This window comes from Aquarana catesbeiana, linkage group LG01 (assembly GCF_042186555.1).
Source record: "Aquarana catesbeiana isolate 2022-GZ linkage group LG01, ASM4218655v1, whole genome shotgun sequence".
Classification (NCBI taxonomy): domain Eukaryota; kingdom Metazoa; phylum Chordata; class Amphibia; order Anura; family Ranidae; genus Aquarana; species Aquarana catesbeiana.
Window position 1 is genome coordinate 602,425,386 of NC_133324.1, and position 27,456 is coordinate 602,452,841.

At 42.7% G+C, this 27,456-nt stretch overlaps 1 protein-coding gene across 1 annotated transcript in view; it reads right to left on the reverse strand.

The window, feature by feature from the left end:
* The window catches only part of LMNB2 (lamin B2), a 57,072-nt gene extending 32,545 nt beyond the window's left edge, over nucleotides 1-24,527 (reverse strand). Inside the window, exons 1-5 of the mRNA XM_073598883.1 lie at nucleotides 24,118-24,527; nucleotides 15,253-15,389; nucleotides 3,208-3,364; nucleotides 2,168-2,293; nucleotides 1,919-2,089 (exon numbers count right to left, since the gene is read on the reverse strand). Coding sequence (XP_073454984.1) covers nucleotides 1,919-2,089; nucleotides 2,168-2,293; nucleotides 3,208-3,364; nucleotides 15,253-15,389; nucleotides 24,118-24,348 — 822 coding nt within the window. The 5' untranslated portion in view covers nucleotides 24,349-24,527. The remainder of the gene's footprint in view (nucleotides 1-1,918; nucleotides 2,090-2,167; nucleotides 2,294-3,207; nucleotides 3,365-15,252; nucleotides 15,390-24,117) is intronic.
* Between the last annotated feature and the right edge of the window lie 2,929 nt (nucleotides 24,528-27,456).

A 27,456-nucleotide genomic window follows, 5' to 3' on the forward strand; every position in this document is an offset into this window, starting at 1 on the left:
TTTGCCCTTGTAGATATATGAGGGATTTTACATTATGAAAATTTACTGTTGATATATATAAATGGATTGTACATATTTCTTGACTGCTACTGTAATTAAACTCCTGAGGAAGACTGACCACGCATGTCTAAATATTGATTTCGACATTTTAAATATTTTTAAATATTGATAACCGCTGCTGTATGATTACAATATTGTAAAATTGAATACTTACGCATTTCTCTGACCGGAGCTCATATTTTAAGTGTTTATGTGTGCTTATAATATCTGTTACAATTTCAAAATAATTTTTTTTTAAACAAATGTAATGACTAAAAAACCCCATTGGGGGAGACCTTCCCATTTTCTGTTGCAGGGATGTTTTTGAAGTAAGGTTTCTGATTGGTTTAGGTTACACAGAGTAATTATAATTATCTTATTATATGCCCTGGGCAAGCAGTAGCCCAATTTGGTTGGATTAACCTTTTACAATTGGTTTTAGTATTATATTTACAATGATCTGACACTTGGTTAACCTTGAGGGTGCATGGATCTTTCTATATCTTTACGATACTGTTTGTGTCCTAAACTTTTGATTAAAAATCTATTGTAAACAAAAAAAAAAAAAAAAGTTTTTGTAAAAATTGGGGGGAATTTTTTCTCATTAAGTAACTTGGCAAACTGTGTTGTGTTTTTATTCACTACTGCTTTTTTGAAGAATGAGTAGGGGTACTATGTAGCTTGGGGCTCCCTTGGTAAAGGGGGTTTTCGGATTCCGATAAGTTACCCCCCGCACCCACCAGGCCAGGGCTGTGTGCAAGTAGCCCTTGTCCTCACCAATATGGGGGACAAGGCGTTTTTCCAGTCCGTTTAAATGAACCTGGATAGAGCCTTGTTCCGTTTAAAAAAAGGTTTGCCTATAGAAATGAATTGCTGTCTGTTTTTCATCCGTCAGTGGATAGAATCCCTCTCCCAGAGTCAGAATTCACACAGTTATATAGATGTTTGCAGCCAGTCTTCATTAAACAGAAGCACTGGTAATCTTTTTTGTCTCTATCTGGCTGTCAGGATAACCAATTGGCTTCAGTAAATCTACAAGTTACTGATTCTGAACAACTAAAGCAACATAGAATTCTGATGTGGTGCATACTTGCTGCAGATACATGCTTCAGAAGTGCAGAAGGCAGATATAGCCAGACACCCTGTGTTTTATGGAGGCAAAAATCAGTCAGTCCCCATATGTCTGTCACAGCAGGACCGTTAAAGCCTAAGCTTAGGTTTTTTTCTTTATAAAGCAGCACAAGGGACAGTACTTACATTCAACTCAGTGTCCCATGTGCTGCTGGCTGGGCTCATATTAACTACTGCAGCACTGAATTACAGCCGTGGGGGTATGGAGGAAGGGTGCGGGGCAGAAGACTTTGAATTTCAACTAAGAGACCAGCTAGGAGCACAAGGGATGCTTCGCAATGAATATAAGTGCCGCCCCTTGTGAGGTCTTCTTCCCCAATTACAACTAAAGTCAGGTTTTCCTGACTGGCAAGGCCACTGGCTTTTTATCAATGAATACGAGGCTTCCTCTGATTGGCTAAGGTGGACAGATGGCATCACGATCTCCACTTCAGCCAGGCAGAGGAAGCCTTGTATTCATTTATAAAATACAATTTTTTTTTGTGATGAATAACTCAGCCTGACAGCACACAGGAAGTTCCCAAAACACTGCAATGTATACAGCAGATGCTATATACAGTTTTTGAAGTACTGACAGTGGGTGCAGCAATTAGAAAGGAAATAGTTTGTTTGGGCCAGCTTGGCCTAAGCAAACCATTAAAAAAAAAAAAAAACATGATTAGGCATTAAATACATTCCAGACAGGTGATACCACTGATACTACCACCACCACAGATACTACTACTCAATCATAGTTAAATCGCATTACCTTGGCTTGATAGGTTTGTTCCAGCTCTTCTTTGTAGAGCCTTACTTGCTCGTCGTGCTGTTTCCTGAGCTCATCTAGAGCTTGTGCCAGTTTGGATTCATAGTCATATCCGTTACCCCTGTCCACTTCCACGTAGCTGCGCTCGTGGCGTTTCCTGGTTTCTCTGCATTCCTGTAACCAAGAGAAAGTTAAATACAGCTTTAGCAGGTAACACTAACTCCTTCCCAACACTATATGGAATCTCCTTACCTCTTCATATACATTTTTTCTGAACTCAAGCTCTTCCTGCAGACTCTGGCAGCGGTTCTCCATATCAACACGCATCAAAGTTTCCTTTTCCAGCTGCTTCTTAGCAACAGCATGACCATCTTCGGCCTAAAAAAAAAAAAAAAAAAAAAAAAAAAAAAAAAATCAGATGTACAGATCATTTTCTACTTTGAAGTCTTTCAATGAGCAGACACAGAAGCAGCTAATTGTGGCAACACTACCGAAGATTATTTATTTTTAAACACTTGTTTATGGAGTAGTTTGCAATTCATGCGTACACGTGGGAAGCCATATTTGCCTAGAAAAAAAATTAGGCTCCGCTTCTTGCTATGCAGTACTTTACAATGTTTGTAGTTATTGCAGCTGTTAAAATTCACTGCTTTGTGGCTAATCCTCAAAATTTGTAGGATTTAGAGAAAAAACAAAAACAAACAAAAAAAAGGTAAACACTAAATAAATAGATCAAAATTTGAGAAAACCTCACTATATATATATATATATAAAAAAAAAAAAAAAAAAAACACACACCACACACATTTACCTTTTAAAATGTTTCTCATGTGAAGGCCTCACAGCTGACTAAGGATTTTTGAACAATTGTAGAATAAACCTGTTCTAAGGAGGAGGAGTCCCTCCTGTTAACATGCAATGCAAGATGTCTAGCTTCTACACCTTCAACCCTATGTTAGGACAGACCATGTTCAATTCTAGTTTACAATTGATAATTAACCACTTCTGGACCAAGCCTATTTCTCACATTTGTTAAGGGGAAACAGCTGTCCAGCCCACTCAAAGAACTAGTAGGATAATTCAATGCTCAAATGTCCAGAATAAAACATATAAAAAAGGTAAGCTGCAATTTTTTAATTATGCTGTGTATATGCGTAAAGTGGGCGTTTCCTAATTTGACTGCAAAAGTGGAAATATTTTAAAATGACTGATTAATGTAGTTCTCAATTGTCCTCATAAAACAGGTCTGCTTCTCGCCATCTGCAGACTACCTACACAAATCAACTGTATACCTTAGCAAGTTGAGCGCGCAAATCAGCCACTTCTGCCTCCAGCTTCCTCTTGTCCTCTAGGGTGGTTGTAAGCTCTGCCTCGCTCCGGAAATGCAATGCCTCCAGGTCCTTATTGCGATGTTGTGCACTAACCAGCTCAGCATCTTTTTTCTTAAAACTGAAAGGAAAAGATAAAAAAAAAAAAAAAAAAAAAATGTAAGTACTATAAAATGGGATAGCAAAACAATTCACGTTTTTTACTTATTTGTAACACAAACACTGGAAACTCCATTCAGCAATGGCAGAGCAACAACACTGGATTAAATGGAGCTTGGTGAACAAATGCAAGACAAGGAACTGAAAACCTAGAGTCTGCAGCCAAAAAAAATCAATGATTGAAAATCTAATATGCAGTCCAGGAATTGACACCCAAGGGCTCGTTTCCAGATGTGACATACAAAATCAAGAAGAGATCTGTTTTTTCACTTATCGCGCTGAAGTATCTTTATAAGATTAACTACACCGGGGGTTGGCAACCCGTCAACCACAGTCCACCTGTCGACCGCAGGCAGGTGACAGGTAGACTGCGAACAGGTTCCCGCACCGCCGACCTCCGTCTTCTAAGTGCCGATCCTTGTCTCCTCTCACCCTCAAGCCTCCTCCGCCACGCTTTCTATGTCCTGCTCCTTCTCTCTCCCTCCCGCCCCCAGCGCCACTGTCACCAGTGAACAGCTGTGCCTGGTGATCTTTGACTTCATCAGTGTTGTTCAAGTAGATCTCCATCTCTCAAAGGCTGCCTACCTCTGAACTACACAGAAAGCTGACATATTGTAAGGGGGAGTTAGGGATCTATACAGGGGCGGAACCAGAGTCTAATCTCGGGAGGAGCACTGCCAGAAAATAAGGTGCACCTTATAGAACTGTATTTAACATATCATACAGTCCTAGCCTTGTTTAAAACAGTGACATTGTTTTAAAGTGTTAAATGCATCCCCATGCCGGCATCCCATTTATCTGTATTCTGACACATGGCTGCACTGACAAAGCTGCTATATCCCCAATATGACATGCTGGTGCGGGTCCCTGAATGCACCCTGCATGCATTCTGGGACCCACACACACGACATATTGGGACACAATAGCTGTGTGTGTCAGTGGACATAAATGAGATGCCGGCACAGGGATATATGCAACACTTTATGCATCCCCAACCAATAAAGGACTGCCCCGCATTTTAGATGCATGCCCCCTGTGTGAATGAGGTCTAAATTTCACTGTCATTCTATATCATCGTTATGATAATCACACAATACAGGTGCTGTGGCTCATGATGATAATGGTGATTGGTAATTGTAATATGTAGCATGGAGGGAGTAAATATACTCACTGATGCATTAGTGACTAGTGAAAAATGTATTAACCCCTTTGTGCTGTATTAGTGGCAGTGTTTTTTTAAACTCATCATGCTGCAGCATAAAAGGGTTTACTTAAACACTGATGGTGCCACTACCACTAATGCAGCACAAAGGGGTTAATACATTTTCAGTGATTCATCAGTGAGTATATTAACCCCCTCCATGCTGCGTATTACAATTACCATTGTAACTGAATGAACCCCCCCAAAGTGTTAACCATTTCACACAGCTAAGACAACCAAGGCAGTGTTGTGTTAAGGCAGTTAAGTGATCACTCACTTGCAGTTCACATGGGCTCTGGCTACAGGTCGGCAGCATCTTGTCTTCAATCCCATGCTCCCGACCTCTGAATCGTGATGTCATGCCAGCCGGGACTAGGGAGCACCTGTCCGGTGGAGGAGATCACTCCACCTGACAGGGAAGGGACTGCTTAGAAAGGCAGAAGTACGCTGGGCACACTCACACCGCTCTGCTGCAGCTCTGCCAATACTACAGTGTGTAGCGGCATACCTGGTATCACCGCGGTCTACACCCCCATAGCAATGCCACTGCCTGGGCCCCTCTAAATGAACTGCTGGGGCCCATTGAATATATCAGCGAAGAGACAGGGGAATCAGAAATAAAGTCCCTGCAGCTGCATCTAGATGCTTCTCCAAACTTAAATCTGGTGAGGTGGCAGAGGGAGAAATCCTTGGAGTCTATAATATTTTCGGGGGTGGGGGTGTTGCAATTGCCCCGTTTGCTGCCCCCCCTCCCCGGATCTATATATAAAAGTATGGTTTCTGATATATTACTTTTCCTAAAATAAAACCAAATGTAACAGAAAAATGACGAGGTCCAGAGCAAGAAGAACCGAAAAAAAAAGAAAAGAAAAGTTGCAGTGGGGAGAGAGGCACACAGGAGAAGACTGGAAAGGGAAGTGCAGGCTGGAGAGGGAAGCCTCAGTGTGCTACATTCCCTTTCGCCTGACCCTAGAAGTAGTGCTATCAGTGCAAAAACATCTAGAGGCAGTGTGATCTATTCTACATGCATCATTGCCCAGCTTGGGGATTTAGTGGTCTGTATTGCATCCACTGCCATCCAGTCTGCCGAGATAGTTATCAAGCTACTGACAGGAAGGCATCCAAAGGGCATCTTGGTGCTTGAGGCTAAGAGTCTATGTGAACCACTGAACAGAGCTGGGGAGCAAAATCCTGATCAGTGTGCTGAATGACAATTGAATCCATCTGACAGAATTGGAGATTCTGTGTCCTTCATGCAAGTTTGTCCTTTGTAGTGAGGGTCAATCTACCAGGTGAGATTACACCTTTGGGGGATACTGTGGAAAATGTGTCATCCATCCTGTGTTCAACTGACTTTGGTTTTTCATCCAGAGCACTGTTTATGTTATGTACTTTGAACAGATTAGGTTTTATACTTTAGAAAAAATAAAAAAAATTTGGGTTTACAACAGCTTTAAAATAAATCGCCAAAGCAGCATTTTCTTCCCTGAGTGCCTCTTGCTCAAGTATTGTATGCCGAGGAGAGGGAGGAATGGCCACAAAGACAAGTTATAAATGTTTTAATAAAAACAACATCTAAAGCAAGCCTTTGGGCCAGGCTATGAATATTCAAGTACATACATATTCCGAACAAGCAGCAGCAAAACAAGCCCGCACTGACCTCTGAAGCTATAGGAACTGTGCAGCAATTCATCTAAAAAGTATCATATTGCTGATCTAGGCAAGCACAGTCCACCCCTCTCAGCAGCAACTTGTCATTCTGCAAGTATTTAAAAGCATGCATGAAAACTGGCACTTAGCACACGCAGCAGATTCCAGTGACAAGAATCTACGGATTTCTGTGGCTAGAATCATAGGTGTTATGAAGAGCTGTAGATGCGGAGCTATCCATAACTGTTTGCACAGCCAGCGATTACCTGTGGCTAGGGACAGATGACGACGTCTGATGCAGACAAACTGTGCCCAGCAGCAGCAAGGTAGCTGGTCACATAAGGTTTTTCACCCTAAATGCATTAAAGTGGAACTTTAGGCTCCACTATAAAAATTAGTGGACAGGCAGTATTTTTAAAACAGAGGAGACATTTGTCTCTTCTACATTAAAGCTACTTACTGGCCTGTCCAACCTGTAATGCCGAACCTGTCAAAACTCCCATGCAGGAGCGGGAGTGACGTCATTTCAGCACAGCCAATGACAACAGCCGACACCCGAAAGCCAGCTGCCTGAAACAGTCAGCGACCGGCAGAGAGTTCCAGGGGGGTCCACTGCCAGACGCAAGGAGAGTATAGTTGAAGCTGTATATATGTGCTGCACTGCATTTCCTGATATGTAAACAAATAAAGCATTCTGTATGCAGGTCAACTAATCAGCTGACCAAGTAATTGATTATGAAAGTAGTTGGCAACTATTTTTATAATTTATGTCAAGAAGTTTCCACCCTACTGTAAACAAAAGTTAACCAAGTAACCATTTCATGATGTGACTATACAGGGCTTGATTACTTCCCCCTTCCGAGGGTCTGATTTACAACCCACAGACACTTAACTCTGCCTTACAAAACGACATTTTAGGGCTTTCTACAGTTTGGCAATGTGTGTTAAATTGTGCGTTTTCCCACTGCATTTTGCAGATGCGTACGGGTGCCATTCATTTTTAAATGGCACCACCACGCATTCACCAACTGCATGTATGTTTGCACCCATTAAAACACCACAGTACCACGCAATTTGGTGGGACGCGATTTAAAAAATCATGCTAGCAACTTTTCTGCGTGTTCCATGAGCATAGCAGAGCCCATTCAAAAATGCAACATGTGGAAGCACACACAAAAAAAAAAAAAAAAAAAAAAAAAACACTTGCACTCAGATGCTCCACCTTGTGTAAAGGAGCGCTTGGACTGGTGTGCACCAGGACTGTGCGCAATTCCAAAGGGTGCCTTAACTGAAAAAAAAATAAAAGTTGAAAAGCACTGCACTATAGAATGATTTTTACGATGTGTTAATCGTTTTTTGTTTTTTTTTGTTTTTTTATGCAAGACATCAATAGGCATTGTTACATCACAACTGCCTATCAAATGTTTAAAATGCTTGATTTAGAATACATAATCATTCTACCTATATACACACACACACAAGCATTCTTCTCAAAGCTACCAGCTGTTGCTTGGTCAAGTTTGCTTAAGAATGCTTTTCGGTGTGAAAACAAAAAGCTGCTTTTGTAGGAACCATTTGGTGCAATATGCCAAACAGCTGCAAGAAGCCAACATCCATGAGGATCAGCATTTTACTAGCAGCTATGTGTAGGTATACTACATAGCGATGACCAGTTGTCAGTCTGCTACAATACAACATCCGACAGCACGCTGGCAGATTACAAACATTTAAAAACTGAACTTCAGGCGAACAGCTAAATACAAGAGAAGAAGTACAAAGATGGGAGCAGTTACTGTAATATCTGCATCTCTGACCCTCCAGTCCTGAGACGTACACAGCTCTGCCCCACATCAGAGCACTGTCTAGAAAGGAGGGGGACCTGATGTTTCTCTGCTAGTATCACTTTCTGGTCTTCCACCTTTGAATGGACAATGAAAAATAAAATAAAAAAAAAAAAAAAAAAAAAAAAAGAACCACACTGATGAGTTCATGTCACGCTTACTCTGCTCTCATTCTATCAGCATGTTATACAGCCAATGTTTGCCTTGTGCGGCTTCTCCCAGAATTCAGATTTAAAATCACACACTGCTAATTAAATGCAGAATAAAAAAAAATAAAAAAAAATCTAAAACTGATGGCTTGCCAGTTACTTCTAACTTTCCGCACATTCCTACTGACCAGTTAAGTAGCCCTTAATAGATGGGGTTATTGGCAAGCTTCCACACTGCCTGGAGTGTTAGAGCTTTGCCTGTCAGAGGAGCTCATCAATCACGTCAGGTTGGAAGGTAAATACAATCATCTCTGGGAGGTCTGCACTTTTTACCTGCAGAAGTTTTGGGGTTTTCACTGACGACTCTTTAAAAATGGGATGAATAAAATTTTTGAAACTTTTTATTCAAACAAATCACCTCAACATGGCTGAGCTCTTCAAGCATACCACCAAGAGTTCAAGATAAATTAGGTGAGGTATAGCGACCAGAATGGGTTAATAAAAAGTAAATTTGTATATTAAATATTCACGTCTATATAAAACATAATATGCACAAGTCTTCTACATGCATTCATACATACATTCTAATAAGAAAAAGTATGGGAACCCCTTGGAAGTAACTGCTTTTATGCAGTAATTTGCCATTACACGTAATCTGACCCTCATCTAAGTCACAATTGACAAAACACAATGTGCTTAAAGTGAAGTTGTACCCGAAAGTGGAACATCCGCTTATCTGCTTCCTCCCCCCCTCTGGTGCCACATTTGGCACCTTTCGGGGGGGGGGGGGGGTTCTGGAGTGTAAGAGTTGGCCATTCACACTTGTGCAAGAGTTGGCCATTGACTCATGCTGCCGTCAATCAAATCCAATGACACAGCACCAGGGGGGCAGGGCCGCGTCCTGCATTCTGTGTGAATGGACACAGAATCGGGAGCGCGCCCGCACAGGTATCCACCAAGGAGAGCGCTTCTCCAACGTGGACACTAGATGCGGGGAGGAGCCACCACCGGGGGACCCCAGAAGAGGAGGTTCAGGGCCACTCTGTGCAAAACTAAAAGCACAGTGGAGTCAAGTATGACATGTTTGTTATTTATTTATTTTTTTTAAACAAGGGTTTACAAACCCTTTAAGTGCGTTTGTCTATTGTTGTAACTTAGATAAGAATCAGATCACATTTTATGGCAAGTCACAGTTAATTTCAAGGGATTTACATACTTTCTTGCCACTGTACATATCCATACATACAAATGGGTGGTGGTATGCTATGGTGATGCATGCAAAGACACAGACCTGTTCGTTTAACATCTATTGTCAGAAAGATACTGGGGTGTTTAACCACTTCAATACAGGGCACTTATACACCTTCCTGCCCAGACCAATTTTCAGCTTTCAGTGCTGTCGCAGTTTGAATGACAATTGCGCGGTCATCCTTCACTGTACCCAAACTAAATTTTTATCATTTTTTTCCCACAAATAGAGCTTTCTTTTGGTGGTATTTGATCACCTCTGCGGTTTTTATTTTTTGCTAAACAAATAAAAAAACACCGAAAATTTTGAAAAAAAATAAAAGTTTTGCTTTTGTTTCTGTTATAAAATTTTGTAAATAAGTACGTTTTCTCTTTCACTGATGGGCACTGATAAGGTGGCATCGATGAGGTGGCACCAATGAGCAGGTACTGACGGGCACAGGTAGGCAGCACTGATGGGCATTGATAGGTGGCACTGATGGGCACTCATGGGTGGCACAGGTGGGCACTGATAGACGACACTGATTGGCACTGAAAGGCTGCAAAGATGGGTTTTTATGGGTGGCACTTATAGGCGGCACTGCTGGGCACTGATAGGCGGCACTGATGGGCATTGTGAGTGGGCACTGATTGGCAGCTGCCTGGGCACAGATTAGTATTTCCCTGGGAGGTCTAGGGGGGGGGGCATACCTGGTGGCCATCCTGGTGGTCCTGGGCGGCATCCGAGGGGGGGCTGTGCTGATAAATAATAAGCACAGACCCCCCGTCAGGAAAGCAGCCGATCGGCTCTCCTCTACTTGCGTCTGTCAGACACGAGTGAGGAAAAGCCGATCACCGGCTCTTCCTATTTACATTGTGATCAGCCGTGATTGGACACAGCTGATCACGTGGTAAAGAGTCTCCGTCAGAGACTCTTTACCTAGATCGGAGTTGCGGCATGTCAGACTGACACACCGCAACAACGATCGCCACGATGCGCGCCCCCGGGGGCGCGCATCGGCTTAATATCCTGAGGACGTCATATGACGCCCAGTCAGGATATTGAAACCACTTTGCCGCCGTCATTCTGCTATATGGCGGGCGGCAAGTGCTTAATAAAAGACCACATAGATGAGTTTGTTAGAAAACATAACATTTTAAGCAACAGACTTTTAAGCATGGACTCAAAGACGGACGTTGTCAAACAAATTACATTTCTTTTTATGAGGAAGCAAGCAAAACCTTAGACCAGGGGTAGGCAACCTTTTAAAAGGAAATTGGGAGTGCCAGTTATAAAAAAATAAAAGTCAATTTCACACTCTCAATGACGAAAAAGAAAACGTTACTTGAATAAATAGTAAAGGATTAACATTGTGCTTCCAAAGATAAATGATAACCTACCCTTGTTTCAAAAGGTGTGTGCTGCAAGGCATGTACAGGAAGGTTTAAATGAATATGCCAGCCAAGCAGTGTTGCCAACCGTCAGTATTTTTACTGGCAGACAGTAAAAAAAAAAAAAAAAAAAAAAAAAAAAAAAAAAAGGCCACTTTTCTCCTGCCAGTAACAGGAAAAGGTTGCCAGTAAAAAAATATGGCTGTGATGCTCAGCTCAGAACTGCGCATGCCGAGACCGGCCAAGTGCCTGCTACAGTGGAGGGGCGGGTCTGGTGGAGGAAATGCCTGGTGTCATGGTCAAGGGAGCCCAGCGGAGCAGCCTGAGCCTCATGTGCAGGTCTGTGGGACAGGAGAAGGACTGTCAGTGCCGTTTCAACTGGAATGTACTGAAGGGACCACCTGGCGTGGAGAGTAACTGTCACTGTGACTCAGGAGATGGGTCGGTGAGGTGTCATCTGTGCTGCTGCACACTGCTGTCAGTGACAGAGTCAATGCATGTGTATTTTCTGCCCATTCTATGGTCTTGCTCTCCTGAGTCCTGTCCCTGAGCTATATACTTACTATATCGAAAATAAAATAAGAAATATGTTTTTTTGCCTTAATATCTACCTTAAATCACATTGCTAATTGCATATTGTACTTGTTTGTAGCCTAAATACTGAAATTTGCCCTTAAAAAAACATTTTGCAACTTTTGGAAATGCCAGTAAAAATGTGGCTGTCAGTAAATTTCAATCTGGTAGGTTGGCAACACTGCAGCCAAGGACTTCTGCAGATCACCCCAATTCCTGCACCTTCACACCTCAGATCAATCCCAATTACCTTCACACATCAGATTCCCCCCCCCCCCCAAATTGCTGAACCATTAGATCTCCGATGACTCCAATTCCTACACCCTCACATCATGCCAAATCCTGCATCTTCACACTTCAGATCACCCCAATTTCAGCACTTTCAGATCTCAAATAATCCCCATTGCATACACCTCTAGACACCAGTTTAGACCCAATTCTTGCGCCATCACAGGAGTGGAGTGGCTCAAAAAGCACATTAGGGTCATGGAGTGGCATAGCCAGTCTCCAGACCTTAATCCTATATAAAATTTATGGAGGGAGCTGAAGCTTCGAGTTGCCAAGCGTCAGCAAAAAACCTTAGCCACTTCCTGACCGGCTCACGCCGATATACGTCGGCACTTTGAAGAAGGATATTGTTTTGGCAGTAGATAGCTATTATAACCCCGGTATCTTCTTCAGTGAGCGGTCCAGTTTCAGATAAAAGTGGTCTCTGCGGCGGATTCGCCGCGAGAGCACCTTTATCAGCGGCGGGAGAAGGCCCACCTCCTGCGGCTCTCCGGTGCCCTCTGCAGCTTACCGGAGGCGGATATGGACATATATGGCTTGATATGGAGACAAGTCAGGGGGAAGATTGCCCCCACCTGTCTCCATACAATTGCAGGGCGGAAGCGACGTCAAAACGTCACTTCCGCCCATAGCTCTTAAAGGGCCTTTTTTTTAATTGCATTTTAGAGTAAATATTAGATCTGAGGTCTTTTTTACCCCAGATTTCATATTTAAGAGGTCCTGTCATGCTTTTTTTTCTATTACAATGGATGTTTACATTCCTTGCAATAGGAAAAGTGACAATTTAAAAAAAAAAAAAAAAAAAAAAAAAAGGAACAGTGTAAAAATAAAAAGGTCAAATAAATAAGAAAAAAAAAAAAAAAAATGTGACCCGTCCTGCCAAGCTCGTGTGCAGAAGCGAACACATACGTGAGCAACGCCTGCATATGAAAACGGTGTTCCAACCACACATGTGCTGTATCGCCGCGATCGGTAGAGCGAGAGCAATAATTCTAGCCCTAGAACTCTTCTGTAACTCAAAATATGCAACTTGTAGAATATTTTAAACATTGCCTATGAAGATTTTTAAGGGTAAAAGTTTGTCGCCATTCCACAAGCGGGCACAATTTTGAAGCGTGACATGTTGGGTATCAATTTACTAGGCGTAACATTATCTTTCACAATATAAAAAAAAATAAATTGGGCCAACTTTACTGTTTACTTATTTTTTAATTTAAAAAAGTGGGCTTGTAAGACCCCTGCGCAAATACAGTGTGACAGAAAGTATTGCAACGACCGCCATAATATATATATATATATATATATATATATATATATATATTAAATAAAAAAGACTCGGTCCTTAAGATTTAGAGGAGATCTGTAAAGAGTGGACCAAAATCCCTCCTGTGATGTGTGCAAACCTGGTAACCAACTACAAGAAACATCTTACCTCTGTGCTTGCCAACAAGTGCTTCTCCAAGTACCAAGTCATGTTTTGCTTGGGAATCAAATACTTATTTTTAGAGATGCACCGAAATTTCGGCCAAAAACTGTTATCAGCATTCAGTCATGGTACCGAAACTCGCTGATTGTGCCACAAATTCACACAGATTTTACCATGCTGTGCTTATGGGATTTCATAGGTCATGCGAATCAAAAACCGCATCAAAAACATAAACACGTGCATTAATGCATTTGAAACTGGGAGGTGTTTTTTTAGTGCTTTTTTTTTTTTTTTTTTTCTTTTAACTGGCCAAAAATGCAGCAAGCAGGCTTCTTAACTCACAATGGAATCGTGCACAAGAAAAAAAAAAAAAATAAAAAAAAAAAAAAAATCACACACTCTGAGAAATTCTATACATTCCACGCCCAAATCACAAGATGGCAGTCAGATATGTAGACATAAATCAGAATCAGATGTACAGTCTGGTGACTGCTTTAGAGGGAGGAGGACATTCTTTGACCAGGCTTACCATGTGAGAGTAAAGTGATCAAACAGGAAATTCCAACTCAGCCAAGCTCCAGCTACATAGGTTGTTTAGTGCCCAAATCGTACAGTTCAGACAATGAAAGGGATCAATCTACAGGAATGTTAAACTGGCTGTATGCCTCCTCTGGGGAGAAGGAAGACTGACTTTGTGCAGCAACCTTCTTCGCTTACCTATTCCCTCCCCTCACGTTATCCCTTTTCTAAAATCAGGAGATGGGAACCACTTAGTCTGGCTACATTTTCTCTTTATGACCATTCCATCCCTGTAATTATTACAGTATAAAAATTATGTACAGGACAAATTTCTCATGCCTTGCACAATTGTTGATCATACAATGTACGCGTTTACTTTTTAGGAAACAATTTTTTGAACTTCCTCCAAGAAAATAAAAAAATGCCTTAGCCAACAGAGTACAGGCCCCCAAAATTGAACCACCTCTTTATAATGGCCGCAGCAGGTATGCAGGCCCAGAGTATCAAATGCAAAAATCTCACCACCCCCTTCCTTGGGAATACTCAAGGTGCAGAGGATAGCTCTAAAGGACAGGGTGAAAAACATTTTGGGTGAAGTTCCGCTTTAAAGACAGGTGCATCCTCCAAAAAACTTAGTTCTATTCAAGTATGTATTCCACGGTTAGTTACAAAACCTTTTGTTACAGGGTGGCTACATTCCCACTATTTGTAGGAACATAGCCAAACTCTCTTGGTTACTCCCGAGGTGAACTAGGGACTATGAACTATGGGATGTGTAGTGTGCATGATTGCAACTAAAGTGCACTGCTTGCTGCATACCAATGGAAAAAAGAGAAGGGGAAAAAAAAAAAAAAAAAGGAGGAAAGGTTACGGAGTTCACAGAGGACATTAAAAAGGCAGTACATCATAAGAACTTTTTTTTTTTTTTTTTAAGTTTTATATTTACCTAGTTGTATGCAGCATCGGTCCAATGCTGCATGTGTCCCCCAGCGCCTATAAACACTGAGAACCTTGCTGAGAGGCTGAGCGGGTCCAGGCATGTCAGCAGATCCGGACACCATCGTCGCGATCTTGCCCGAGCCTGGACCGGCTCTGTGAAGCCCGCTGTCTGCTGAAAACAGGTCACAGGAGTGCAGAACGAACTCCTGTAATCCACAGAAGAAGTACAGCCAAATGAGATTTATCTGTACTTCTCCTTTAAAAATAATAGGATTTAAGAGACCCCAAAACATCAATGTACTAGTAATCCGAGATTTTACATTATAGGGTGGTTTGGTCTATTCAAGCAAATGACAAGGGCAAAAATAAAATATGCAGCCTGTGTCAATGTATCAATCGGAGACACCATTTGAAGCCATTCAGAAAACATTGATGGGTGCATTTGACCTGCTTCAAGCAGATTTTGCATTTGCAGACTTGTTTGAGATTTCAGAATTTGTCTTAAGTGTGCAAAAGCCCATCTACACAAGTCCCCTAACATGCTACATGTTTTGTCTGGAGTTCACTTTTAAATAAATACCCATATGATAACCTACATAAACCAATGAAATCTAGCTTCTCAATCTTCAAAAGAAGGACACTTACTTTTTCGTTAGCTCATCAAAGTCAGACCGATACTTCCCCAGCTCTATCTGTAGCCTGGCTCGGTGTTTCGCAGTTTCATCCAAAACTTTTCGAGCATCAGCAAGCTCAGCCTCGTACAGGTCTTTGATTACACTGACCTAAAATTCCAAAGTTGAAAAAAATAATTATAGTAGTTAAAATAGTAATGAAGGGCACCAAAATGTAACCAGTAGGTAATGTGCACAATAAAATGTAATATAAACAAAAATCACCCTACTTAGCCAAAGAATGACAGCCTTTCAACACACAAAAGAGAAAACAAGTCATCGGGAATATGTGCTTTTTTTTTTTTTTTTTTTTTTTTTTCACTAAAATCCTGCCCCGCTCCCAGAACACAGCACTGTATGTAGATGACTGCTGCATTCTATGCATGAAGGAAAAAAAAAAAACACAACACCTTCTGTGCGCACAAGCAGCCCCCAATAATTACCTGAGCCCCTCTCGATTGGGCGATGTCCACGAGAGCCTCGCCTCTCTGGGGACTCGCAATCCTAATGGGCTTTCGGCAACAGCGGTAGCCAATAGCTGTCAATCACAGCCAGTGAGCCAAACAGGACAGGGAGGGGGCGGGGCCAAACAGCAGCTCTGCATGTGAATGGACATACATAGCCATGGGTTGGGAGCACGCCTTCATGGATGCCCCCACAGCAAGCGGCTTGCTGTGGGGGCACCTGGCAGGAGGGAGGAACGCCAGCAAGGGACCCGAGAAGAGGAGGATCTGGGCTGCACTGTGCAAAACCATTACACAGAACAGGCAAATATAACATTTTTGTTTTTTTGTTTTAAAATAAGACTTTAGTATAACTTTAAGCTGAAACCCCCCAAATTTAAAACGCTGATAGAATCGTTGGTCAAATTAACCAGTTGCCGACTGGGCCATAGCCGAATGATGGCTACAGCGCGGTCGGATAATTCTGGGAGGGCGTGGAATAACGTCCTTCCAGAATCACTCACTCGGGAATGTCCGTGACCGTCAGGTCTCCCAGACCCGGCGCATCACGGCTCGGCATAAAGGTTCAATGACAGCGGCCCTTTACAACACGATCACTCAATCCAATGATGGAGTAATGACTTGTAAACAAACCAGAGCATGTCCAGATCGGCTCCACCCCTCTCCTCACACCGATCGGTACAGTGCGTGAGGAGAGGAGGGAGCCGGTGCAGTGGCGCCTGTGGCCTGGATCTAAAGTGCCCAGAGCGCTGATCTGTGCCCATCCATCCTCCATCCCTGGCTCATCCATCCACATCCATGCTCCATACATGGCTCATCCATGCTATATAAAAGTGTAATAGGTAGTCAAATTAATTTGAAATTTACTGTATTACCCTAAAACATCTGATGGTGCTCTCTGCGTGTTGGGCCTCTGCGGCCAGGCTGTGTAAAAGTCTCACACATGTGGTATCGCAATATGCACTTATTTGGGTTATTTTTACCAGATATGTAGCAGCATAAATTTCGGCCAAATTTATGAAGAAAAATTACTAAACTTGCAAAATTTTATAACAAAGAAAAATGCATTTTTTAAAACAAAATTGTTGGGGTTTTTTCTTCCATTTATAGCGCAAAAAATAAAAAACCGAGTGGCAAATAAATATCACCAAAAGAAAGCTCTATTTTTGTGAAAAAAGGACAAAAATTTCATATGGGTACAGTGTTGTATGACTGAGTAATTGTATTCAAAATGTGAGTACTGCAAGCTGAAAATTGGTCTGGTTTGGTCTTGCCCAGTGGGCAAGTGGTTAAAAGACCCTAGAGAGGTCAGGGATGGGTTGTTTTATTACACTTTTACTGTTTGTTAAAATAAGCAACTAGTTTGTCCATAGTCTGGGCACATGTGTACTTAAAACGGCATTAAACCTAAAACTAAAAATCATATTGCAGTTTACCAATCGCTAGATGGGGTGGCTGCATTCGTTTTCTAAGGCTTTTTTCGCTCAGTTTTTACCTGGTGATCTTCCAGTAGTGCAGACCTGTATTACTGAGACAACTCTGGATGAATGAGCACAGGGGGCACATTTGGACAGCAACAAAGCCAGCTTGGGGCTTAAGATAAAAAGCCTTCAGTGTGCAGCAGCCCCCCTCATACTTACCTGAGCCTCAAACTTGGTCCAGCGATCTGCACAAATGCCTCGGCTGTCCGGGACTCTCCCTCCTGATTGGTTCCCACTGCTGTCAGTTAACCAATGAGGGAGGGGGCAGGGCTGAACCATGGCTCAGTCTGAATGGAGACAGAGATTCGGCTCGGGTGCCCCCATAGCAAGCTGCTTGCTGTGGGGGCACTCGACACGAGGGAAGGACCAGGAGCACCGGCGAGGGACCCAAGGAGGAGGAGGATTGGGGCTACTCTGTGCAAAACCACCGCAGAGCAGGCAAGTTTAACATTTTGTTATTTTTAGGCTTAATGTACACGGGACGTTTTAAAACCTCTCTTGAACAATTTAACTTGACAGATAGTAAGCGACATTTAAAAATGTCCGTTTTGCTGTTTTTTTTTTTTTTTTAAATAGTCAAGAATGTATCTCTATTGAGAACGCCAGAGAGAGAGACTGACAATGCTGCTCTTGGGCACAGCGCTGGATCGAGATTTAAGTATTAGGGGGGCTGGGGGACCTAATCTTGGAAGGTTTATGCAGATAATGCATTATTAGCCTTTACAACCAATTAAATACACTAGCAAATGGCAGCTTACACTTTAAAAATCAGTTACAGCAAACAGTTTTCTTCCCTTCAGGATAAAGGTTTTCCATAAATAAAAGCAGATTATTGTAAGCACCCCTGTCAGTGGTGACTTACTTGGTCAGCCCAGATCAACAGGTGAAAATAGAAGAAAGCAAGCCTAATATAGAAAACTAATATAACCACCACATCTAAGAATTGGTAAGCTGCAATATAATAAATTATGCAGCCAGGAGTGAAAAGGGATTGTGTACAGCCACCTATAAAAAAAAAAAAAAAAAAAATCAATCAATGAAAGGCTGCGATTGTAGGGTGCTTAAGCACACATACAAGCATTTACATGCATAAAGGAACAGATGGAAACTACATCCAGGGGTACACATCTATCCCTGTATGCACCTAAATGCTCGGATTAACCCAGGCACAAAAACAGACCCATTCTTTAAACGTGGGTTCAGAGGTCTGTACAGTGTAATGAGCTACACCTGCTGTTAAAATAATATGGAATCTGCCATACTGCATTTCCTGAGAATGCTAGATGTCAAATTGTCTGGCTTTACAAAAGGGTGAATTCGATTTAAATCACTAGTAAAAAGGCTTGATTTAAAGCAACTCAATTTAAATCATAATTTTTAGGAGCAACTGTCATCTCTGTCACACAGCGGCTCCTCCTCTGACCTGCTGTTGACTCACTGACAGTCCCATTCACTTTAATGGGATGGCTGGTGATGCAGTAGTGACACAACAGGGTGAGGGATGTAGCGGCAGCAGGTGAGTGGATGCCCGCTAACAGGCGCTGCCATGATGGATCTGAAATGATACGTGCTCTTTAAATGTAAGGACTAATTCTTGCGGATAGTTAGAACCTTTATTTGCAAACAAAATGAAGGTTTCCCATTTTGAAAAATAAGCTGTCAGGTTAGTAAAACAGCGATATCAGAACTGATTCAATCATACAGTTTGTAGTGTACATAGATTTGCAAAACAATGGGATAAAGGAATATTCCTAAACTTTGGTTTAACTCATGGTTATTGTGAAATTGTGTGAATGCATCAATGCAGTGCATGTTATCTCAGCTTGCAGAGCTTGGATTCATTGAGCGTGTTTACCAAAAATGTAGATATTGCAGAATATACAGCCTCATGCTACATAACCAAGCTCCATTTCATGCTGAATAAACTAAATTATTAATGTATCTTAAATAGAAAACCATCTTTAGATGGCTTTTTACTCCAAAAGCATTTTATTAAAATATTTTTTTTAAATCAAACTATTTAAATTCCAAAAATTCTATATATTTTTTTTTTTTTAAATCATTGATTTATATCCACCCTGCTTTACAAAGACCTCCCATCGATCTCCATATTACTACACGACACCGTAATGTTGTGGAACTTGGCAGGAGGAACTAGGTCAGGACTGCGATGGACCAGGAGATCAAGCACTACCCAAAGATTTTAAATTTTTGCAGAAGACTTCAGCCATGGATTTCTCTGGCTCAAAAGTTGATAGTGCGGGCAGCAAGTATTCACTTGCTTAAAAGGTGACCATACACTATACAATCTAAATTTTACAGCAAAGTACAATCTTTAGATTTACCAAAACTAGGACAACACACCCAAATCTGACAGGTACTACATAGTTAATAGTAGATATAAAGGAGAGTATACAGTGTATGGCAAACTTTACAGGTACAGCTTCTATGTGCAATATACAGACTTGCTTTAAAACAGAAGTTTGTCATTTACCTAGGTGGATGCAGCATCAATCCATTGCTAAATCTGTCCCCCGTCAGCTCTTAGGCAGAAAACTGAGAAATCAAACACAGCTGATCACTTAGTTCTTCCTGCTGCTCTGAGCAGAGAGCCATAACTGTTAGTCACCAGCTCTCTGCTCTGCCCTTCCAGCACTCACTGGAGCACCAGGCTAGGGAGGGAAGGGAGTAGCTGCCTCAGTCTCCCAGCGACACAGCTGATAGGCTGAGCCAGGTGCTGGTCCAGGCTCCTGGGTGGATCCAAACCATATGGTTGCAATCTTTCCCCACAGCCAGGACCAGCTCTGTGACACCAGGTGACAGTGGGCTTTAGTCCACTGCAGGCCGAAAACGGGTCACAGGAGTGCAGAATGAACTGCATTCCTGTGATCCACAGGAGAAGTACAGCCAAATGAGCTTTGGCTGTACTACTTTTATTCTAATTAGTATCATCTACCTAGCTATGCAAAGTGCAGGGACTGAACAGAAAATAAAATACCTATGTATTTTATCAGAATTTTCCTTGAGTAAAGCTTTGAAGCCCCTGATACTATGGAATTGTTTGCAGTTCGGTTTGATAAAATTTGCATTGATGCACAAAAAACAAAAAAAAAACAAAAAACAAAAAACCAAAAAACAAAGGCCAGGATTAAAAAAAAAAAAAAAAAAAAAAAAAAAAAAAAAAAAAATTATTGCTGTGTATTTGTAAAACACAAGCACAGAGGACACATACAGTGTGGTGTAAATAGGTCCAGAGGGAGAACTTTTTTTTGTAACAAGATGTCCTGTATTAAGTAAATTCAGCCAGAACAACAGACGTGCGATTGGTGTTAAATCCCACCAGACAATGCCCCATAGAAGTAGCTGTCAAAGAGAACAAAGACCAAGCACCAAACTACAGCATGTCAACGACACCTTAAGTTGAGCCTTCTCTCTGGCAAGTGGTGATCTTAAAATGTACCAACAATAGACAACCACCAGCCTCCACACCAGAAACCTGCTGTTTTATGACAAGTAAAGCCTGTCAAAGCACAAACCCTTCATGTGAACCACCATTAGACCTGCTCATAGAGGCTGATCTAAAAGACTTGTGAATCCTCACACTATCATGTGTGGAAATTCACTGCAATTGCCCAATCACGTGAAAATCAAATTCATGTTTACTTATTTCATGTACACATTATTAGGGATTCAGGCTGGGTTCATACTTATGCAAATTGGATGTGGGTTTCTCTGCATCCAATTCGCATTACAGGAGATTGTGCCCGCCTCTCAATGGAGCCGGTTCACACATCTCTGTGGTGGCTGCAGAGCGGATTGCACAGAGGTCCTGGGTGTCTGACTCCATCTCAAGTCCGAATTCAGGAAAAAATTCAGACCCGATTCATCCCTGAAAAACGGAGAATAGGGATGCACCGGACTCCCTGCTGTCAGACCTATGCGAATTGTGTGTGAACCCAGCCTTAAAGTGATCGGGAATTCGATTTTTACATGATTGGATAATCACATTGACTTTTCGCACCATTTATTGCACGAAAAGCCACCCCAAAACTGTCCATCTCCAACGAGGCTCTGAATTTGAATTGATCTTGGTGTGGAGACATCTGAGGTCTAATAGACCCCAGATCATAAAGAGTATCTATCACTGCCTACTGCTTTCATAAGGGATATTTACATACTTTGTGACAGCAATAAAAGTGACGGGGGGGGACACCACATTTTTAAGTGCCCCCCATCAGAAAACTTAGCCCTGCTAGAACACTTCAGGCTTAAAAATCCAGCAATACACCTTCTCATCTGGCTCTGCACATTTTTAGTCACTGCCGAGTGTGTAGAGGCCAATCTACTGACAGTCCTAAAACGGAACTAAACCCCCCTATCCTTAAGGGCTCATTCACATCATACGTGCATGAAAACTGAAGGGAAAACTGCGCAGATTTGCAAAGACATCAGTTTTCATGCTTGTCAGTTATGTGCCCTATTCATACCAATGTTGTGGTTGTGTCAGTTTTTTGCATGTGCAGAATACTGCATATACACTGAAGATTCCTGTGCAAAATCCACATTTTGTGGTGTGAACAGGACACAGAGAACAATTGTTTTTTTGTTGGTGCTCTTGCAGAACGCTTGCAGAAAAACTGATGTCTCTGCACCATGATGTGAATGAGTCCTTACCCGCAAGGAAGCTGCTTCTGTTTGAACTGCAACTGCCATGATGCTGCACATGTGATCAGTTATGAAACCAGCCATTTGATTGTTTGATAGTTTGGTTGAGAACACAAGCAAATGTGACAGTTGGCAATCCTGACAGATTCCAGGAATTAAAGTGGAACTTTAGTCAGAAAATGAAGTACTGCTAAATCACTTCAGGCCCTTTGGCAGGTATAGCTATGTAAAACATTAAATACAAGTGCCTATACTGTTTAAAATCCAATAATACACTCTCACCCTGTTCTGCACATGCTCAGTGGCTCTCAATTTTAGGCACTGCTGAGTTTGTAGAGGCTGATGTGCTGACAGCCTTAAATCGGAATTAAACCCTCCTATCCTTTAGGACCAAGGACGCTGCTATTGTTTGAACTGCAACGGTGCTGCACACATGATCAGTTAGGACACCAGACATTTCATGGTTTGACAGTTGGGTTTAGGACAAAATCAAATCAAACTGTTTAGTTCCACTTTATGATTTACAGCTGGGGCTTTGGGCTTCAGCAAAATGGCAGCCTCCAGCAAGAAGAAACAGGAGCAATGCTGGAGGCAATTTACAACACGCACTCATTTTGGTAGCATAATAATTATTAATGCATGTTCCTTGCTAAAGAACATTGATATGTTTAGTTCCGCTTTATGATTTACTGCTCTTCAGGGCTTCAGCAAAATAGTAGCCTTCAGCAAGAGAAAACTGGAGCGACGCTGGAGGCAATTTACAGCACATTAATTTTGGTATTACTATTAAAGGGGTTATAAACCCTCGTTTTTCTTCACCTTAATGCATCATAGGCATTAAGGTAAAAAAACACTTAGCAGTAACCGGCCCCCCCAGCCCCCCGTTTTACTTACCTGAGCCCTGGAACTTCACCCGGTAGAGACGCGCTCTTCCTCTGCCCGGGGTTCTCTGCTCTTGATTGGATAGATTGACAGCAGCGCAGCCATTGGCTCCTGCTGCTGTCAATCAAATCCAATGACGTGGGCACCAGGGCCGAGTCATACATTCGGCAGCTATGGATGTCTAACGCTGGACTCGGGAGCGCGCCCGCAAGGTAACCCCCTCGGGAGAGCGCTTCTCCTAGGGGGTTACCTAATGTGGGGAGGAGCCGCGAGAGCCGCCGAGGGACCCCAGAAGAGGATGTATCGGGGCCACACTGTGCAAAATGAGCTGCACAGTGGAGGTAAGTATGATGCTTATTAAAAAAAAAAAAAAAAAAAAAAAAACACAACAACAACCCTTACAACCACTTTAACGTGGAATGTATATTCTGGCAAAAGAACATATTTTTTATTTATTTTTTTATCAAGTTAGGGGTAAAGTTCTGCTTTAAAGCCATGCTGTGAAGAACTGTCACAGTTGCTTGTGACTGTCAACTGAACCGTCAAGCCATCAAATGGCTGGTGTCAAAACTGATCACATGTACAACACCATGACGACTGCAGATCAAACAAAAGCAGCTTCCTAGTCTGTAAAAGGATAGGAAAGTTTAGATCTGCTTTCAGGTCTCAGGTGCGGGAATGGGTGCAAAATTGTGCTACCTTTTGCAGATGTGCATGGCAACATTAATCCTTAACAGCACCCCTATGCATACCTATTGACACCTGCCAAAATGCATGGTACCGTGCGTTTTGGTGCAGCGTCAATTTTAAAAATTGTGCCTGCACTTCACTGAAACCAACAGGATTGCCCTAAAATGTGACGCATGGGACTGTGCAAAAAAGCAAAACATTTGATGGCACAGTGGCAAAGAAATCTGTTTTTTTTCCAAAGGTAAAAAAAAAAAAAAAAAACAATATATATATATATATATATATATATATACATATACATATATATACACACACACATACATACATATCCCAAAAATAGATGGATAAGATCAATGAATTTGATCACATTGACAGAGTAACGGTCAGTCAAAGTATCACAGTCATTGTATTGGAGCCGTATTACAGGCTGAGAAGCTGACTAACCGATAAAACAAATCTTTTTCTTGTGATCTGTGATGAGAAGTGGTGAAGTTTGAATGAAGGTGGATGGAGTTCCTCCTCCCAGCCTGAGGACAATGCCCCCCTCCCCCACTCCTGTGATCAATAGACTGCCATGTAGAGTACAGCAGAGCCCTGACAGTGACACTTACCTCCCGGGTCCCCTAACACTCACCTCCCGGGTCCCCTGACACTCACCTCCCGGGTGGTGACCTCCTCCTTCTCGGAGATCTTCACCATCAGCCGGTCATTCTCCAGCTCCAGAGACCGGACCCGGTCTATATAGACCGCCAGGCGGTCATTGAGGTGCCGCAGTTCTTCCTTCTCCTGCAGGCGGGTGATACGAGTTGGGGAGAGAGGGGTGCGAGCGCCCCGAGCCGGGGACTGCGACGAAACGGGCGCCTTTTGGCTGGGGGTGGACGTAGCCATGTTTCTATCGGGGACTTCCCGCCAAGCAGTTAATATGACACACAAGAGTCGGCCCGGTGCTCCTTTCTCCCCAGACAACGGTCACTTTTCATTCAATGGCGGGAGTGATCAGCGCCGTCCAATCCCGGAGAGGGGACACGAGTGATGTCAGGGCCATGCGCTACGCTGGTGCGGCCATGTTTTGTGAGGGCACATGTGTGGTGTTTGAGAGAGTGCGGATGTCTTCTCGTTCCCCATCTTGCCCTTTTTAAAGATGGCACATTAGGAGGGTTCGAACATTGAAGGGGAGTGGCGGCCTGGTGGGACTGGCATGCGGCCATTTTATGGCTGACGGCAGAGGCGCTCGTTTAGAGCTGTGTTTTGGTGTTTTACTATTTTTGCAGTCGGCTTTTGTTACTGTCTTTGTGCGTGTCTATGGATTTACTGGCACCGTTCTGGCTTTAGGCGGGTTATAGTGGAGCAGAAAACCTCAGTGCACAGTCTGCTGCACCCTGCTTGCCGTGTAAAATGTGGTCGTGTGGAGTATTCAGCAACGTTAGTTTTCCCCAAGAAAACCGTTCCTGACAATTTATAGCTAGCTCTGGAGGTTGTAGAAGTTCCACTGAGCAAACATGGTGTGCTCCTTCCTTTTTTTTTTTTCTCAGCCCTGTTCACACCTTTTTGTTCTACTAAAATCTCAGCATCAAAAGCACATGAAGAATTGTCTGATTAACCACCTGACCTGTGGAAGGTTTTACCCACTTCATGGCCTTTTTTTCTTGTTTTGCTATTTAGCACTGCGCTACTTTAATGCTGGGGTCGCATGCCGCTCACAGCAGGAGTTCGGTGCGTCCCCGTTCACCGTTTCAGGTCCGATTTCAGCCCGAATTTTGGGCTGAATTCAGACCAAAAGACGCACAGCAAAACACACCGAACCCGCTGCGGAGATATGTGAACCGGCTCCATAGAGATCTCCTGCTATTACAAATTGGATGCAGACAACCCACATCCAGTTTGCAATGGTGTGTACCCAGCCTTAAAGAGATGTATTCATTTTTTTAAATTTAGATTCATACTTGCCTAGGTGGACGCCGCATCGTTTCGATGCTGCAACTGTTCCCCAGCGCCTCTGCACTGAGAACCGAGCGATCAAACACTCAGTTCTAATGCCCCGTACACACGGTCGGACTTTGTTCGGACATTCCGACAACAAAATCCTAGGATTTTTTCTGACGGATTTTGGCTCAAACTTGTCTTGCATACACACGGTCACACAAAGTTGTCGGAAAATCCGATCGTTCTGAACGCGGTGACGTAAAACACGTACGTCGGGACTATAAACGGGGCAGTGGCCAATAGCTTTCATCTCTTTATTTATTCTGACCATGCGTGGCACTTTGTCCATCGGATTTGTGTACACACGATCGGAATTTCCGACAACGGATTTTGTTGTCGGAAAATTTTATATCCTGCTCTCAAACTTTGTGTGTCGGAAAATCCGATGGAAAATGTGTGATGGAGCCTAAACACGGTCGGGATTTCCGACAACAAGGTCCTATCACACATTTTCCGTCGGAAAATCCGACCGTGTGTACGGGGCATAACAGCTTTGTGAGTAGCGAGCAGGTGAATGTCAGTCACAGTCTCTGCTCTGCCTCCTTCTTGCTCACTGGAGCGCTGGGCTGTGGAGGGGGTGGGAGTGTCCAGCTTGGCGTGCTGAGCCGGGTGTAGGTCCAGGCATGTGGGCGGATCCCAACTCCATTGTCTTGATCTTGCCTGAGCCTGGACTGGCTCTGTGACATCAGCCGACATTGGGCTTCAGCCCTCTGTCTGCTGAAAACAGGTCACAGGAGTACAAAACGAACTGCACTCCTGTGATCCACAGGAAAAGTACAGCTTTGCCTGTATTTCTCATTTAACCACTTCAGCTCCCCTTCATGACCAGACCGTTAATTAACTGTGTTAATTTAACTGACAATTGCGCAGTTGTGCAACGCTGTACCCAAATAAAATGTATATAGTTAATTTTTTTCCATATCTCTACAGAGTGGTACTGTGGATACGACACTAGGTTAAAATTATTTTGCCACGTCCCGATATTTAAAGTAGAAGAAATTAAAGGTTTTTTGATGATGGACTTTTTAGGCATTTTTTTATAAGAATGTGTTATGCCTAAAAAGTCCATCATCCAAAAACCTTTAATTTCTTATACAAATAAAATGTATGTCCTAGTTATGTGATCTGGCACAGAGCGGCCACCCTGCCACAGTAAATCTGTCATGAACGGTTAACTAGCAATTGCATTGTCATGCAACACTGTACACAAATTACATTTATATCTTTTTTTTTTTTTTCCACACAAATCTTTCTTTCAGTGGTATTTGATCACCTCTGGTTTCTTTTTTTTTGTTTACACAATAAAAATAAATAAATACAGATGTTTTATATGTAGCACTAACTCTCAGCGGAGCTGCTGGTTTAAGCGGGCTTGTTACCTTCACTCTTGACACCCCTGTTTCACCGGCACCGGGTCTAGGGTTCCGTTAAGTTTACCTCTGGACGATAAAAGCACCAAACACTTGAGTACGTTTTCAATGCTTTATTGAACCAAGTAACAAAGGAAGTAGCAGGAAAGAGGCAGGAGGGAAGCTGCAGGGAAGCTCAAATACCTTTCTTTAGGATTCTTGAGAACATCCTTTAAAGTTGAATATTGTAATCCCCTTGTGGGACACAATCTTTGCTCGCCTGGATAGGCCTCGCTCACTTGCCTAGCAGCCAGTACGTAGCATGAACAAAAGTCTCTGCCACAGACTTGATTGAAATAAATTCGTACGATCCTCTGCCACAGGATGTATTAAATTTTGCGGTGAATGTCAGACACAGTACTTGGACCTCTAAGCCAACCCGGCAGTACTATGCTGTAGAACCACTTTAGGATACGTCCTACAACCGAGTCACCAGGCCCCTCTCCAGACCAGCACTCTGCGTGATCCTTCCATGAGGGGTCCTCCCCTGGGATCTTCTCGGTTGTCCAGCTTCTTCACTCAGGATAGACCGTTCAGGACCATTCCTCGGCTGCTGTGGTAGGCCCCAGACATGCCTCTGGGCCCACCTACGCGCCGCAGCGAC